The sequence below is a fragment of the Lissotriton helveticus genome, chromosome 6 (genome assembly GCF_964261635.1).
Source record: "Lissotriton helveticus chromosome 6, aLisHel1.1, whole genome shotgun sequence".
Classification (NCBI taxonomy): Eukaryota; Metazoa; Chordata; class Amphibia; order Caudata; family Salamandridae; genus Lissotriton; species Lissotriton helveticus.
The window spans coordinates 259,099,022-259,116,362 of record NC_136067.1 but is presented as its reverse complement, the minus strand read 5'-3'; the positions used below and the strand labels follow the sequence as shown (position 1 = coordinate 259,116,362).

Here is a 17,341-nt window from a genome sequence, read left to right as displayed (position 1 = left end):
CTTCAGGGAAAGGTGTCATGGTTTTAGAAATTATTTCCGGAGAACCGCTGCATCAGGGTTATTTGTGATTTTATGGACTTGGGCAAAATAAAAAAAAGATGGTGTCTTAGGATAATCTTTCCTTAAAAACATATGTCCAAAAGCCCTTGATCATACCATTTTGCCAAACTTTCACAGTATTTATGGACTAAGTTCTTATAAGTGGCCAATGTAATGACTTCATAACAGGTGGAATCAGTAAGGGGTCTCATTACCTTCCTACTATCACCTATGCCCACTCTTGCTGCCGGTGCTAGCGTGAGGGGGTAAAAGGCCCGAACCCCCTTCCAAAATATGCTTTCACAAGTCACAGTCCTGTTGTACAGCTGTACGGCTTTCACAAGGGAGAAGCTGCACACCTGGAGATTTCCTTCGGCAACTTTCTCTAATAGGCATAGAGCATTGAAACACCACGACGCGTTTCATCTGTCTTCATCTAGGTGGTTTTAGTCTCATACATGTTATTATACCGCCTATCTTTATATAGAATCGAAGGCCTTATGGGAAATGTAGTTCCTTGGATTACTTCCAAGCCTCTTAGTTAGTTTTGGAAACAGTCACACTAAACACATTCATAGTAAGTCTTCCTTTCATTCACAACAATATGCCATACATTTCCTACTCACTTTTTGAAGTTTGTTTTTAGCAAGTGCAGTCACCAAACAAGCATTTACAATGCAACGGTCTTGCATCTGCAAATGTTAGAGCTAATGGCATTGTAAATGACAACATTTTTATTTATGTGTTGATTTTGAAAACAGATAAATAAATGGCATTGTCATTTATAATGCCAATAGCTTAATCTCTCGCAAATGCGAGACCTATTGCATTTGCACACACACACACAGAGCCAGACTTACACGGAGAACACGGCAGGCACGGCCCGTGGATGGGACCGGGGCAGAGCAGGCCACCAGTGGGCACAAAGCGCACCCGGCGGGGCGGAGAGACGGCAGATACACACGCACACACACAGAATACAGACTCCCCAGAGGAGACACACATCCTGTATGTACCACCAGGTCACAATGCGTGCAGTTTCTGTGCCAGGTGGACTCATAGCTCCGAGGTCCCATGCCTTCAGTGCGCACAAGCCGAGCACAAATCCCCCCTCCCCCACCCCTCACCCCCCAACCCTCATTCACACGAATGGGACCCCGCGCTGCGCACGTCTGATGCCAAAATGAGAAGTATTCTGGACTTTGCAGATGGGCACATAACAAATGCTGCAACACGCTGGGAAGATAACGATGAAATAAGGAAGTAACGCACCTCGCGGATTGAGAAAGGGGGCTGGCATCACATAAATCAAGGCCATCTTCTCTTACTATCCAGTCTAACTTGAAGTCAAACGTCCTGAGTAGAATTGTGTCCTACTCAGAAGGTGCTGGGAATAAATAGCCTTACCAGACTAATGGGGCGGCCGAGGGGAGCCCGTTATCGGAGGAAGGCCCCTGTCCCAAAATTAAATGTACTCCGGCCACATTGCAGCCTGGAGGCCCCTCTTCTCCCGGGTTCAGCGGATAAAGTGCGCCGCTCGCAGACCCAGCAGTTGGTTAGTGTGTTTTTTGCAGTTTTTTTTTTTTTAAGGCAAAGATGCGCTGAATACATACAGGGCATTGTGAGTGTAAGGGCGGAAGCGCATGGGTGTTAGTGTAGGGGTGCAGTGGCTAGGGGGGGCGGGCCTATAAGTGAAGGGTTGTTAGTGCAAGAGTAGTAGTGAGAGGGCTTAATGCAGGTTTGCCCGGAATGTGCAGCTCTTTGCCCCTCACCTGAGTAAAGTCTTTTTCAGTCGGGGCTTCAGAGCAGCACCCAGCTCCGCAGACCCTCAGTAGAGAGGGGCTCGTCCAGCAGCCTCAGCCCCCGCCCACGGTGCTTCCTCCGGTCTCGGAGGCTGCGCTGCACCGCTCCCGCCGGTGTGCTCTCACCGCTCTCCGCGTAAACTGTCCTGGGACTGGGAGGGATGAGGGGCAGGGCCGGCCGGGGGCTCCTGTCACACACTCCAGACTGGGTGGAGGGAGCGCAGAATCCCCTTATAGCAAGAAGAGAATAGAGCGCCCCCACCATTCACCCAACACCATCGCTACGCCCATCCTCGTCTGTCTCCCTCCTCCACACACACACGCCCGCCAGGCTCACACGACAAGAACGGTGTTTTCCTTCTCTGGAGGAGATCTCTCAGGGTTTTAGGGTGAAAGGCAAGGATCCCGAAGCTCGGACCCTACCTCTATCAAGACAAGAGGCGTGGTAGGAGAGGCTGGCATCTTTTCACTTTCACATTTTGGCGGTTTGCTGTTTATTTACAGAGAAAAATACAAGCCACAATACATAGCTTTTCGGAACGAAGACCACAAAAAAACAAGCAAATAGCAATTTTAAATTCCCTAATAAGGCGCTGCGATCGGGGCATCGAAGGCTCTCAAACGAGAGCAAGTAAAAAGTATGGGCAGAACTTTACACGCTCTGAAACATGTTAGGAAGAATTTGTGAGACGAATACATCCGTTTTACCTCCCTGCACTTCAAACGTTTCCTGGCTCGAGGTTACACAATGTGAGTAACTAAAGTGGATTTGCATGAAATGCTGTCTGTTCCTGCTCCTTTACCCTCGCCGCACCGCACATACCGCTTGCCTGGTCATGCTTACATCTATACCATGCTCGCAAAGCGCCTTTTCCTTCTTCAGGCACGCTGAGATCACAGCGCACCGCTTACTCATCGGTTGCTCTTAATACCCCAGGCTGTTTCCCATCGTTCTGCCACCGACCTGTCTTGTCTGCTCCGAGTTATCCTACACACTTCAGCCAGAGTATTAATCGAGCGTGTCATACACACACCCAGCCCAACACCCGAGCCCACAAATTGCCCGGATCATTTGCTCTCACCCATGCATTTGTGACGTGAGTCCCCTTATCGTGTTTAGGCCGAGCACACACAATACAAGGTATCTCATTCAGTGCTTGAAATGGAAAGGCACGGGAGAGAAGAGCTTTGCACAAGCACCGGACGTGACCGCGACCCCAGCGGCTCGAACATTGGTTCCCGCACAAGAGTCGGCAGCGCAAACTCGTCCCATAGTATGGCAGAGGGAAGGGGAGAGGCGAGAGCAGGACGGAGAAGGGCTGCGGGCAGAAGGAAGGGGGGGGAGCGAGCGGAGCCGAGCAGCTGCAGAAAGAGCCGAAGTACGGCGAGGGGAAGACTGGGGGCAACCAGGCCCCGTCCTCTGATCACTCACCCGCTCCCACGACATGGAGCATGGAAACACCACCACGTTTCTCCGAGGCGAAGCAGAAATGCCTCGGAGAAACGCACAGTCATTTAGGAATTCGGGGGCGTGTTTTTCGTCCTCTCCTCTTCCCATTGGCTGGAAGGTAAAATTCCAGCCAATGGCAAGAGGAGAGAAAGAAAGTAAAAACACACCCCCGAATCCCAAAAAGACGGGGCTTAAGCGGAGTGAGGCCCCACTCCTCCAATGGCTGGCCTCCGTTTAGGAAGCCAGCCAATGGAGAATAGGGGCGGGTTCAAGCCCCACTCTGTAAAACATAAGATCTCCCCAGCGAGACTGCGCAAGCGCAGCCTTCGCTAGGCAGAGACTTTAAAAGGGTTGCTTATCTCCGGACCCATTCTCCAACATGATTACGGTTTGCATTGGGGAGAAGAGTATAAGGGGACATAAGCTCAACCTTTGGTCAATGAGTCTGCTCCCACAAAACAAGTCTTGCTAGGTGCTCTTGAAGTTACTCTGTATGCAATCTTCAAATGTGCAGTACGCTGCACAAGGGCTTCGTATTCTCTCACCTACTTGTATTTGTTTTTCATCTCACCAGGCACTGGCGCTGGAATTAAAGGTTCATAAAAACTGATCTAAGAGCAGCACGCTCTTCCAGCTGGTGCTAGCTGGAGGGGCCCAAAGGCCACGAGCCCCAAAGCATGCTTATAAAAGTCACAGTCATGTTGCAAGGGGCAATGATCCGTTTTCTTAATAAGAGATTATTCTCTGTCTTGTCAACAAAAAAAAAAGTTTCGCTATCTTAGGTCCGAGTTTACGATTGCTGTTTTGACCCCGTATGCATACAGCACCAAAAATAATATGCATAACAGGGAGTGTAGAGTAATTTGCATCTTTGTGCAATCTTGAAACCCCTTGGTGACTTTTAGGAGCTTTTTTTTCCTGACAGGACAAGAGGTGGCACGCAATAAAGAGGAAGTCTGTGAGGGGTATGCAGGGCAAGCAACAACAGGGAGTTGGGACCGGACAAGGAATAACGCAGGAGGAGGGCACGGGAACCAATAATAGGAGGAAGGGTCAGGAAGAGTGCGCAAGTAAAAGGAAAAACAAAAGTACCCATATGTACCTCTGAAAGAGGTGAGAAGTGAAAAGACACTGGGCAAGGAAAGCAGGTCTAGGGCAATGTTCCATGGTAGTGACAAACATTCAAAGAGGAAGTGAAGCACACATTTGCTCACCAAAGAGAAGCAAGGAAATGAGTGACGATAAAGCCAAGAGGTAGGCTCTAAGCCCCTTTTAAATAAACAAAATGTTTCACAAGCGAAAGCTCATGCACTGTCTTAGGCAAGGCAAAATAGAGGGTGAGGTGTGGCAGAAGAAGCAAACTGTCAAAGAGACAAAGGTGCCCTCCAAATATATTTTAGGACATAAAACAACCAACAGTGCTCCCTAAACAATTAGGGGTGCAGGGTGAAGGCAGGAGAGTGTTTAAGTGAGGGGGCAAAGGTGTATCCTGTAGGAGGGGAACCAGTCTTTAACTTGCATCCTTTACCACACAGGTAAGTACCGCACAGGTGAGTATTTATATCTTTACTATGCAGTACTTTACCACACACATTTTTTTTTTTAAATAACGTGCTTTTTATGTTATTCTTTTTAATGGTGATTTTAGGGTTCTGGGTGGGTAGAGGTGATTTTAGTGTTCTGGGTGGGGAGAGGTGAAGGGAGGCGAGGGTGACTTGAGATTCTGAGGGTGAGTAGAGGTATAGGTAGGCGAGGGTGACTTGAGGGTTCAGGGTGGGCAAGGGTAAATGGAGACAAGGGTGACTTGAGTGTTAAGGGGTGGGCAGAGGTTGGTAGAGGAAACACGAGGTGAGGGTTACTTGTGGTTACAGGGGGTGGGTACAGGTACATTTAGAGGTAAGGGTGACCTGAGGGTTCTGGATGGGTAAAGGGAGGTGTGACTTGTGAGTCCTGAGGTGGGCAGAGGTAAGGGAGGCTGTGATTACTTGAGGGTTCAGGTGTGGGCAGAGATAAAGTGGCGAGGATGACTTGAGGGTCCTGTGGTGGGTAGAAGTGAATGGGGACTAAGGTAATGCTAGTGGTGGGTGGGGGCAAAGCTCAAACATAAACCTTTTGAAATCATCATGTGATTACTGATGAATAAAAATCCTATAGATTATAAAGGGTAACCAACAAATAAGTAAATATGACAGCGGCAAACATCAATTCAGAACAATACATTGTGGGTGGCAACCGTCTGAAAAGTAAGGAATATGTTTACAGCTCCATCAACAATAAAAGCGGCAGGCTGCCAAAATTTACGTAAACACAAGGAGATGATGGACGGAGCGCTGAAACTTTTCAGACTCTCAACTCCAGTCACAGATCTGGGTTGAATCCATCATCGTTCTTTAGCTCACTTTGCCACCCCATTTCAAACACAGCTATAGGCAAATCAGTCTTAACCCTGTGCCTCATGGGACAGTCCAGCCCGAACTGCCAAGCCATGTCTTCCCTGAACTGGAACCAAGCCTCCTGGGAACGGTTTCAGGCTAACATTCTTCATCAGCAGAGCTAGCTGGAATCCAGTGGCAAAGACAGCCACGTCTGGGCATTCCCTGCAAACTTAGGGCGAACAAAGCAAACACAAGAAGATGAAGGACGGAGCGCTGGAACTTTTCAGACGCTCACCCCCAGTCACAGATCTGGGTTGAATCTATCATCGTTCTTTATTATTTATGTTTCAGGACATTGGTCACATACAACACAGTTTATTTATTTCAAGTTGTTTGCTTTCATCTCTTGAAACTACTGAGAAGCGTGAGCTTCAAATCTGATGGTGTGAAGAGGTATTGCAACGAAAAAAGCAACAAAAAAAAACAAAACAAGCATTTGCAATGCAATAGGTCTCGCATTAGGAAAGTTTGAGCTATTGGTATTGTAAATGACATTTTTTTTATTTATGTGTTGGTTTTGAAAATAGCTAAAGTAATAGCTTTGTCATTTACAATGCCAATAGTTTTAACTTTCACAAATGTAACACCTATAGCTTTTGTAATGCAATATGTGTTGTATTTTCACGAAAATCCAAGAACAGAATTGAAATATTAAAAAAAAATTGTGACATTTATAAGACAGACGTCATTGTTGTTCGAGTACTTTACGCTGGTGTTTGGATTCCTGTAAATCCCCAGTGTTGCAGGGTGCTGGTAGAATGCATGCGCTTAATGTCCCGTGACAAAATATGAGTACGTAGTGTTTGTGCTGGTAGGGGCTAAACGAGTTGTTAGTTATCTTCCCTAGTACCGCCTAAACTTTCCTTTTAGAGCAGCCAAAAAAGCTGCATTTCAGATATTCTAAAATAATTGTTGCAAAATAAGCATCAATTTACCTCGTGTTTTACTACGTGACCAGTACCAAAGCCACTCAAAGAAATAAGTTTACTTGTCATTCAACAACTGACTTTTTTTTCGCTATTTGATATGTGACTAACAAATATCTTGAAGTGGCGTTTAACGGCACGGCCAAAGCTACAAGAACCGGCCCACGTAACACCTCCCACCGGCTACATCTAGAACATTCTACGTGGGCCGTACCTATGGAGACCAACCGCTATTGACACAGACGAAGGACAAGGGAGCAATGTAACCTTTCAAGTAGCTGCCATTTCGAAACGGTATAATTCATTCGTTATTATTGAAATTAATCCGTTTTATACACTTACAAATGCATGAGAATGTTACTTTCAAGAATTACTGAGAGCGGTGAGCGAGCAGGGGGGGCTTGTATGGCGGTGGCGGGGGTCTCTGTATGTGTGCGTGTGTGTAGGTGCGTTCCTGTGTGTGTGCGGTGGGGGGGAGGGGGGGTGCCGGTGAGTCGGGGGAAGTAGGGGGGGGTGCGCGCGCGTGTGTGTGTGTGCCTTCCGGGAGCGGTGAGAGCGAGCGGGGGGGGCTTGTATGGCGGTGGCGGGGGTCTCTGTATGTGTGTGTGCGTGTGTGTAGGTGCGCTCCTGTGTGCGCGTGGCGGGGGGGAGGGGGGGTGTCGGTGAGTCGGGGGAAGTAGGGGGGGTGCGCGCGTGTGTGTGTGCCCTCCTGCCTGCGTGTGCATGTGTGTATGTGTGTGTTCAGGGAATCTGTGGCAGGGGACGTGCACGGCGCCGGGCTGGGCGTGCGCGCACCCAAATCCAAGCTCGTAACACCCTTTTGTCCCTCATTCCCCCGAGTCAGGCAACTAAAAGGCTCCAGCTGGACGCATCCTTCGGATGCAGTACCAGCGAGCCCTAAAAAGATATCCTCCAATTCAGTGTTAGGGCGCCACCATCCTATCGCTTTTTTTAAATTCTATTTTTGTAGATGGTCTTGTGCTTGTCAGTTATGCGGCTAGCAGAATTATGTGGAATACAAGACATTTGAATGTAAGACTTGGATGAGGCTACTCTAGTCGAGAAACAACAAGACACTGTCAGGACAAGTGAAGTCCTTGTGCAAGGGGCCACCCAGGAGGTCGCTGTTTATAGTGTGACACAGCCGGATGCTGTAGGTGAAATGTGAACTTGACAAGGTTCACATGTTTTATTTATTTTTGGAATTTGTCTTGAAGCATAGTGAATAATCAAAGAAATTGTCTCAGGACTATTCAACTAATGTTGAGTGTTACTCCAATAATACAGTGGTGGGCATAAAATATACCGCTGCTGCCACACAACTTTCATAATGATGGTGGTATGCCGTTGTGTTGTCCTAAAGTTTATTAATAAAGTAAAATCAACAAGTTTTGTGTTTTTTCAGCAAAACAAAAATGTTACTATCGAATGCAGTTTTGCACTTTGCGCGTGATCCCGCATGGTGTAGAAATGTGGTATGAGTTTCGGGATTGGCCACGATGCATTGAATATTTTTATTATCTGGAAAAAAATCTTGTTGGGGTGGGCCACTGATTACCCAAAGTGCCAATCAACCAAAGTGGATGTGGATGCTTGAGAGATGGCTCCTGGCTCTGAAAGTGACAGATGCATGTTGGCGTGAAAATCCAGCTCTTGAAGTCTGGGCGCCTTCCAAGGAAGCGGAACAGCTGGAATGCAGGAAGACTGCTTTACTGCATTCTTTGCGAGGACACGCCCCTGCCAGATCCCCTCCGGCTGAGCCCTGCGCCAAGATGTTGAGCTCGCAATCTCTTGATATCCGAGGTCGCTGCAAGTCGAGCGATGCTCTGTAACTGTCTGGAAGATTTGAGAAAAGCCCTAAATCCGGTGGTTGCCTGAGCTATCGGTTTCTGTAGTGGTAGTCCTAGTACCGTAGATTGGCCACTTAATTAAAAAAATGATTCTGCGGTTGAGGCTTGGCTAAGCCGCAGCACCACAAACTGAAATTGCTTTTATTGCGAGATATTTTGGGATACACATACCTGCGGGCTTTATGTCCGCAGCCCGGATTGGAACGGAAGCCAGGCCACTTGTTTTGGGACGGGGGCGGGGCCGCAAACAGGAAGCGGACGGGAGCCTAACCCGCGCTCCTGTAGTCAGCAGGAAGATTTGCCTGTGAACTAGCGGAGCTCCCGTGGTGAGCCCCGCCTGTTGTCAAGACTGACCCGCAGGCTGCCGAGGGAGACAGGGACACACGGAAAGACCCCGGTAAGTGTGGGGGGAGGAGGTGCGCGCGCGTATGTGTATGTGCGTGTGTCTGTGTCCGTGTGTGCGTGTGTCTGTCTGCGTGTGTCTGTCTATGTGTGTGCGCGCCTGTCTGTGTGTGCATGCAGAGGGTGGGGGCTGGCTGTGTCTGTGTGCCATTAATGCACGCGAGCGGAGCGAAGCGAAAGCAGGAGCTGGGAATTCGTCTGCGCAAGCGCGGCTCAGACGTGCGCTCCCGCGGTCAAAACTGAGACTGCAAAAGCGCGCTTCTGAGTCGTGTCCCACATTCCCAAAAACGGATCACAATAGTTGTCTAAGCACTGCAATCAATGCTTCGCATTGAATGCAGGTCGTGCTTCGACCTAAAAACAGTATCACAATCCGAACACAAGCAGTGCAGAAAAACACTAGTCAAGAAATCAATCGGTACTTGAGTCAATGCTCCGGGGAAGGCCAGGAAACAAAGAGACAAAGCTGGCATGCGCTCACCAGTGTAAAGGAAGAAATAGGATGGACAACAAGTCATGTGTAGGCTAAAAGCCTCTTTTTAAAGTTTTTTTGTGTTTTGAGAAACAATATAGATTGTCACAAGGGACAGCACATGCGAGCTGATTCAGGCGACGCCTATAAAAGCAAGCTACATAAGCACAAATTACAAAACACATTACTAAAGAAGAGGCTAACTGCCCAAGCCACAGAAGCATCAGACGAAAGGCATGTATGGAGCAATACAAAGAAGTTGCAGCTACAGAGATCAGAAGTACATTAGTTTAAACACCCATGAAGGCACTGACATATTAGACCACAAATAGACATGCAAACGGATAAAAACATTAACCTTACCTCCTACGCCTGGTTGAGATACCCCAGTCTTCCCTCTGGCCAGTGTCACGTTGCTTTGCACCTTCTTCATGACCAGACTCATCATGTTTGCAGAGGCGTTTGGCAGGGGGAGACAGATGGCTGTCACTTAAGCTCACATCACTGCTTACATCCTTCTATAAAAGAAAACAAGACAACATTCTAAAATGATACTATGACACAGCATCTTGCTGCTGTATGAAATAAAACTATGAAATTAGGCACTGACTTCCGGTGACTGAAATATATGAACCTGCAAGTATTAGGACATCACCTGCTTCCGATTAAGATCTATTGTTGAAAAGAATATTATTTCCAGAATGATCTACAAACTAAACTAAAAGTATCCTTAATTTTTTCATGGTAAAATATTCCCATTGTCTTTATTCACCACAAAATTCATGTATTTGTATACAGACCTTTTAACCTAAATGTTGTTGCCTGTGTTATACCTTGCGGGAAAGAAAGCATAGACAATTCCAATAAAAAGGTTTTAGTACGAAAAAATGCATATGAAGAAAAGAAACTATCTTCACTAAAATACAAGGGTTTGCGGTGTAAACTCAAGTTTTTGGAACACTTGGAACCGAAGAGAGTTCATTACTGATCTCTTCCCTGATGATCTAAACACGCCCAAACAGAGTACATAAAGGTACAGCCCTTCAAACTACGTTATTGGCACGCATGGTAAAGTACTATCACTATAATATAGAGAAGAGTTCTATTATAACAACATGATTCAGGTACATTCTGGCTTCAATGACCACTTCTGTACGGTACATTACCAACAAGCATTTGCAATGCAATAGGTCTCGCATTAGGAAAGTTTGAGCTATTGGTATTGTAAATGACACATTTTTTATTTAGGTTTTGTTTTTGAAAATAGCGAAATTAATAGCTTTGTCATTTACAATGACATAGTTATAACTTTCGCAAATGTGACACCTATAGCATTTGTAATGCAATATGCGTTGTATTTACGTGACTTACATGTATTGATATTACAAATAACAATGGCTTTTATTTTTTTTTAAATAATTAATACTTAATAAAAGTTATTGTAATTTATAATGGCAATAGCTTAAACTTTTGTAAATAACTTTTGTGAACATTATGTTCAGTGTATTTTATTGCGATGAAAATCCAAGAACAGAAGTGAAATATCAACATCTTTTTGTTACATTTGTAATAAAGCTTGAAACATTGAGAGAACATATTTAAACCATCTGTTGTTGAATGGTTGCACAGATTGATGATGTGGTGGTGCTGAGTGATGTTGTGATGGCGAACGAGTGATGCTGTGGCATTCAGTGATGCTGTGGTAGCGCATAGTGATGTTGTGGTGCCCCTGAGTGATCCTGAGGTGGTGCTGAGTGATGCTGTATGCTATGCTATGTTTTGTTTTGCTATCCTATGTTTTGTTATGATATGCTATGTTTTGTTTTGCTATGCTACGTTTTGTTATGCTATGCTATGTTTTGCTATGCTTTGCTATGTTTTGTTGTGTTTGGTATGCTATGTTTTGCTATACTTTGTTGTGTTTTGTTAACCCCTCCGCTGCGCCGACCGTTCTGCGCTGGTGCGGAACGTTCTATTGCGCGGACGGGGCCGGAACGTTCAGCAGACGTGCGCAGCACTACCGAGGGAGTGCACGCAACGTCCGCTGAACGTGCTCCGCACCGAAGGGGTTAAGCTATGCTATGTTTTGTTGTGTTATGCTATGTGCTGCTGTGTTTTGTTATGCTATGTTTTGCTATCCTATGCTTGGTTTTGTTATGCTATGCTATGCTGTGTTTTGTTGTGTTTTGTTTTGCTATGCTGTGTTTTGTTGTGTTTTGTTTTGCTATGCTGTGTTTTGTTGTGTTTTGTTTTGCTATGCTGGTGAGGGGGTGTGAGGTGGTGAGAGGGTTGGAGGGTGACAGGGTTGGAGGGTGAGAGGGTTGGAGGGTGAGAGGGTTGGAGGGTGAGAGGGTTGGAGGGTGAGAGGGTTGGAGGGTGAGAGGGTTGGAGGGTGAGAGGGTGAGAGGGTTGGAGGGTGAGAGGGTTGGAGGGTGAGAGGGTTGGAGGGTGAGAGGGTTGGAGGGTGAGAGGGTTGGAGGGTGAGAGGGTTGGAGGGTGAGAGGGTTGGAGGGTGAGAGGGTTGGAGGGTGAGAGGGTTGGAGGGTTGGAGGGTGAGAGGGTTGGAGGGTGAGAGGGTTGGAGGGTGAGAGGGTTGGAGGGTGAGAGGGTTGGAGGGTGAGAGGGTTGGAGGGTGAGAGGGTTGGAGGGTTGGAGGGTGAGAGGGTTGGAGGGTGAGAGGGTTGGAGGGTGAGAGGGTTGGAGGGTGAGAGGGTTGGAGGGTGAGAGGGTTGGAGGGTTGGAGGGTGAGAGGGTTGGAGGGTGAGAGGGTTGGAGGGTGAGAGGGTTGGAGGGTGAGAGGGTTGGAGGGTGAGAGGGTTGGAGGGTGAGAGGGTTGGAGGGTGAGAGGGTTGGAGGGTGAGAGGGTTGGAGGGTGAGAGGGTTGGAGGGTGAGAGGGTTGGAGGGTGAGAGGGTTGGAGGGTGAGAGGGTTGGAGGGTGAGAGGGTTGGAGGGTGAGAGGGTTGGAGGGTGAGGGTTGGAGGGTGAGGGTTGGAGGGTGAGAGGGTTGGAGGGTGAGAGGGTGTGAGGGTGTGTGAGGGTGGGTGAGGGTGTGTGAGGGGGGGTGAGGGGGGGTGAGGGGGTGTGAGGGGGGTGAGGGGGTGTGAGGGGGGGTGAGGGGGTGTGAGGGGGGTGTGAGGGTGGGTGAGGGGGTGTGAGGGGGTGTGAGGGTGAGTGAAGGGTGAGTGAGGGGTGTGAGGGTGAGGATGGGTAAATGGAGTACAATTAAACTGGGTAATACTTAATTCTTATATTTTCAATGCTTGGAAGTGGCAAAAGGCATTGAAAATATAAGAATTAAGTATTACCTAGTTTAATGGTACTCCATTTACCCATCCTGGAAGAATGGAAAGTTAAGTCAGCATTCCTGGGATTCACACATGACCTGCAGGTCACAGCATTTTAAAGCAGGCATGGTTGTACTCACGGAGCCATCCTGGTGCAAAAGTCACATGCATAAAAACTATGTTGAAACATGTCGCTTTAACAAAAAAAGGCCGAATTCACAAAGCATGTTCTATATATAAGTATTACTTTGTTATGCAAACATAGCCATTTGAGTGTAAATTAGTAATACTTTTACAGATAATCAAAACTGATGGATTTCTTAATTCAAAGGTATGTGCCAGCAGAGAAGCACTGTCAGTCAGACTCACAAACTGTGAGGTGATGGTGAGAGTGTGGGCACTTCTGGGCGTATTAACCTGTCATAGCAGGAACACCAAACTTGTAAGGTTCTGGGTATTCACACGCCTTTTACAGATTTAGTCCTTGAGTTGAAGCACCTGACGAGTTGGTCCTGTCAAAGATCAAGTGCTCTCTAGGGCGAAAATCTGCAATAGTACATATGTGCTACACTTGTAGAGGAGAAATGTTTGATCAGAGGAAAATCTACACGTAAATATTGCGCACTCCAGGAAATCAACTAATGTTGTTGGTTTACTGGTGCACTCTGGTTCCTACCGGAATCACCAGAAAGACAGAAATCTGCTATAAATGCAGAACTAAACCTTATGAAACCAGATAATAAAAGCAGCACGTAACGATCCCTGCAGCGTAAACCAGACCCATTTCTCTTTCGGTTCCAATATCCAAAAGCCAACATGCCTACAAGTTTCCTTACTGAAATCCATCGTAACAGTCCCGAACTAATATCTGTAATGCCTACATGAAACAAAATTGTCCAGTAGATAAAGTTTTAAACGGGCAATACTGTGGAGAACTGAGCTAAAAGTGAACGGGTGTTTTTTAACACTCCCCTATTGGCTGCCACAGTAGGCTCAATGCACAACAATCACCAAGCCTACTCTTATAGTGAGGACCGTATTATATGCTCCATGCATGTACGTGCACAGCAACACAGGCAAATGCAAGCTGCAAATACAGAAATTCAACTTCGACCAGAAGACATGAATTACTGGAGTCGCAAGTGAGCTCAAGAGAAAACACACAATGGCACGTAATTAACCAATTTTATTAAAGGAATGAGTTGATTCTTTCATGCCAAGTAGAAAACCAACACAGAAATGCTACATATGCCGGTCCACAACGGAGAGAAATTCGCGTTAACAAATCACCAAAAAGTAATGTGAGGCACCAGCATTTGGAGCACAATAAAGTACGTTCTTTGGAACACAGTTCGCCAAGTTACTCGATGGTGCTAACCTCTTAAACAACTCCATCTAGGGCGGATTCAGAGTGTAGATTGTTTTTTAGCTATTGTAGGCGCTGTATTTAACAGAGTGTCTCTCACAAAGAAGCTGTCTGTAAATACAAGAAGTTGTGTGTCGGTCTAGCCAGTAAACAGTGTTAAAAGTCTTGCCTGACTTGACCATTGAGCGCCTACAATAATTTCATTGATAAGGACGACACCCAAGGAGCTTTTATAAATTGTATTTTAGGACGTTCCAATCTCAATTAAAATAAGATGGTATTGGGTGTAGTCGTCGCCTCACTTCCATAAACAACAGATGCACTTCATGCAGTAGGTGATCTCCTTCAGCTCCTCACAAAGGCACTGAACATAAAGTTGTTGTTTTTTTTAACTCGGGAATGAAACTTAGTACTTCCGGGTGTAATCTCAGAAACGAAGATCGGACTACCAACGTAATAGGTGTTATTACTCAACTCAATTGAGCACGTCATCTACCTCAGAAGGATGAAAGTTTTATTTAACAAGTTCGGGAGTCAACCTGCACACTACGCGTTACACATATGTCTGGGGGGGAGGGAGGGGGCATATATCCAATTACATCAGGCGCAATTGGAAAAGTAGAAAAAAATATTCGTTTCACGTCTTTCAATCTCTTCCGTAGCTCAAAGGAAATACCCGTTTGTCCTGCATCCACCCGTTCTTCAATCCAGCTGAGGAAGAACCTTAAATGGCTCCCGGCAAACCTGATCCTCGCCAGAAGTGGCACTGGTCTCTTCTGCCACCACGCTTCTCCACGTACAAATTATATCAGTCACACAAAAGTCTAGTTTCCACTTGAGTGTTTTTCTCCGTAACTTGCACGAAACTGGACAAATCCGTACCGTCATCCCATTAAACAGTACCCAGTTTATCATAGGTCCACCTTCAAACAGGAAGGGCGTTGAAAAGTGTCTGAAAAAGTTGACGTGATTCTACCTGCAGACGAGGAGAAGTTGATAAGATGTGCACATTCTTGGCTTTGGAGCATGGAGCCAACCTGAGTACACTGTGCCCAGTTCAGACAAAGCACTGACAGCACGTGCACGTAGTTGTAATGGGGCACTTTGACGGAAATATGTTATAATTTCACTAGCCGTGCACTCGGTCGGTTCCTGCTACTTATGAGCGCGGGGATGGGCGGTATTTTCTTTAGTAGATTTATGTCCCGATTGCCCAAGGGTAAGGACAATAGGCACAACGTGAAACAAATAAATAAACCAATCGGCATAACAAGCCATGAGCGTGCACTCTCCCGAACCTCCGGTTTCGGGATGTGCACGCTCACGGCTGTCGTGGGGCGGGACTTCCGTCTTTGCGAGAAGTCCGCGCCCACGGAGTAGATGACCCAGAGGAGCGGTGGCAGCAGAAGTCAGGAGTGGCGGCTGAGGCGGTAAGTGGGGCTTGGGGAGCTTGGCACCTGTGTGTGAGCGTGTGTGTATGCAGTGTGTGTGTGCGCGTGCGACTGGAGAGGCATGGCTGACCCTGGAGATGCGCTTCTGGAGATGTGCACGGCTCCGGGAGCCTGGGCATGCGCGTCCACGATGTGCAATCGGCGCTCGTGCCCAGGCCTGTCTCCGTTGAGATCCAACTCAACTGCAATAGGTCTCTAGCGAGACCTAAAAATGGTGCATTTCGATTGCCTTCTAACTGCACAATATGTACCCAAGAGATTTATTGCGCGTACCTCATAAGCCTCATTACAGCAACACCCACACATCCCTATGACTTCTTCCCATTATAGCTGGCAGTAAAGATCAGAGAGTTGTAATACGAGCTAGACTATACATCTAGCTCACAGAATGTGCCTACACTGGGAAGACAGGCTGCTGCTGCAGACGACAACTGTGGAGTCAATCACTTCACTTTACAGAAGGCTCAATATGTTCATGAAAATGGTTCTCATCTTAGTCAGTACATGTTCCTGAAATTAATGAGTACACGAAAAGAATTATTTCACTTTGTCTGCAATATATTATTAAAGTATACCAAGCCGTGTGGTGTAGGACTCTTCTGACTAGGCTATATACAGGAGCATCAAGAGCCTGCCTCGTTTACTTATTTAGAAATATATTTGTATTACCTTAGAATGTAGTTGTTTCTTAAGTATATAGTGCAATATTTTTATAGGAAATATATACTTTTAAATGTGTTTTATAAGTTCCGTATATTTAACTCAAAATAAAAAATATTTTGAAGCCATTGCACACTCATGCAGGTAGATGCAACTACTGGCAAATGGAAACGGGACAAATTAAATGTCCAAACAGCAACTAATTTGAAGGATTTCACTACCCACAGCAACAAATCTATTAATTTAAAATAGAAAAATCAGTCTACAAATTGCTTCCTGCACCTCTTAAAAAAAATACTGCCACACATTTAAAGGGAAAGTTAAAAAACGTTTATATATACCAAAATGTTTTGTTTTTAAATATGGAAGTATTAATCGTCATACAGGAGAGATAGCCTGAGGAAACAGATGTGGAAGGGCGATGCCGGACTTGGGTAGGGCTCCCCCTCATTAACTACTTTGAGCACCTTCTAATAGATTATGCCACCACTGACTGTGTATCTATACTTCCCCTCACATATTTTTAACCAGCTAGGTTCATATCTGCATGAAACACCTTAAGGCCCTTTTACTTAAGCCGACTCTATGGGAAAGAATTCTAACTCAATATCTCCTATTCAGCAAAGTGGCCGTCAGAAATGGGATTCCTGGTTGGCTAAAGTGTACACCAAAGCCAGGCAGAACCCACCACTCTAGTCCGGGTAAGCTAGATACATAACCCAGATAACCTGTGCTCACCCTCTTGCAGCATGACGCAGAGCAGGCAGGATATTCAACATAGGCAATGTGAATAGTATTTGTGCAAAACACACACAGTAAAACAATGAATACACCACAAAAGTCTCCACATAGGTTATATTCTGAAAAAAGCAAGTCCAAAACAAAAACAAGTCCAAAACAAAAAGAATACCATGTATACTTTTCAAGTTATGCAAGTTTTAAAAATAGCAGTGCTGCAATTAACTCATCTCCTCTTAGAATCTTTACGGTAATACTAGAACGGAAGGGCACAAGTGCTTTCTCAATGCAAGTGTAGTACTCCTTTCAAGTCCTCAATGAGGACGTCTCTACTCTGTCCCTTGAGACTGGAATGCTGGTAAAAAAAAAAACAGCCCCCCCCCCCGTGATGTCGCGTAGACATGCTGCAGAGACCTCACAAGTCTAGGGGAATCACAGTACCTTTGATGTAAGAAAGGCGGCAGT

General features: G+C 46.2%; 1 protein-coding gene across 3 annotated transcripts in view; it reads right to left on the bottom strand.

Moving 5' to 3' along the window:
• The window catches only part of ATAD2B (ATPase family AAA domain containing 2B), a 974,520-nt gene that overhangs the window by 828,582 nt on the left and 128,597 nt on the right, over positions 1–17,341 (bottom strand). For all 3 annotated transcript variants that reach the window (XM_078647713.1, XM_078647714.1, XM_078647715.1), the window contains exon 2: positions 9,740–9,894. In XM_078647713.1, the coding sequence (XP_078503839.1) occupies positions 9,740–9,894 (155 nt within the window). The remainder of the gene's footprint in view (positions 1–9,739; positions 9,895–17,341) is intronic.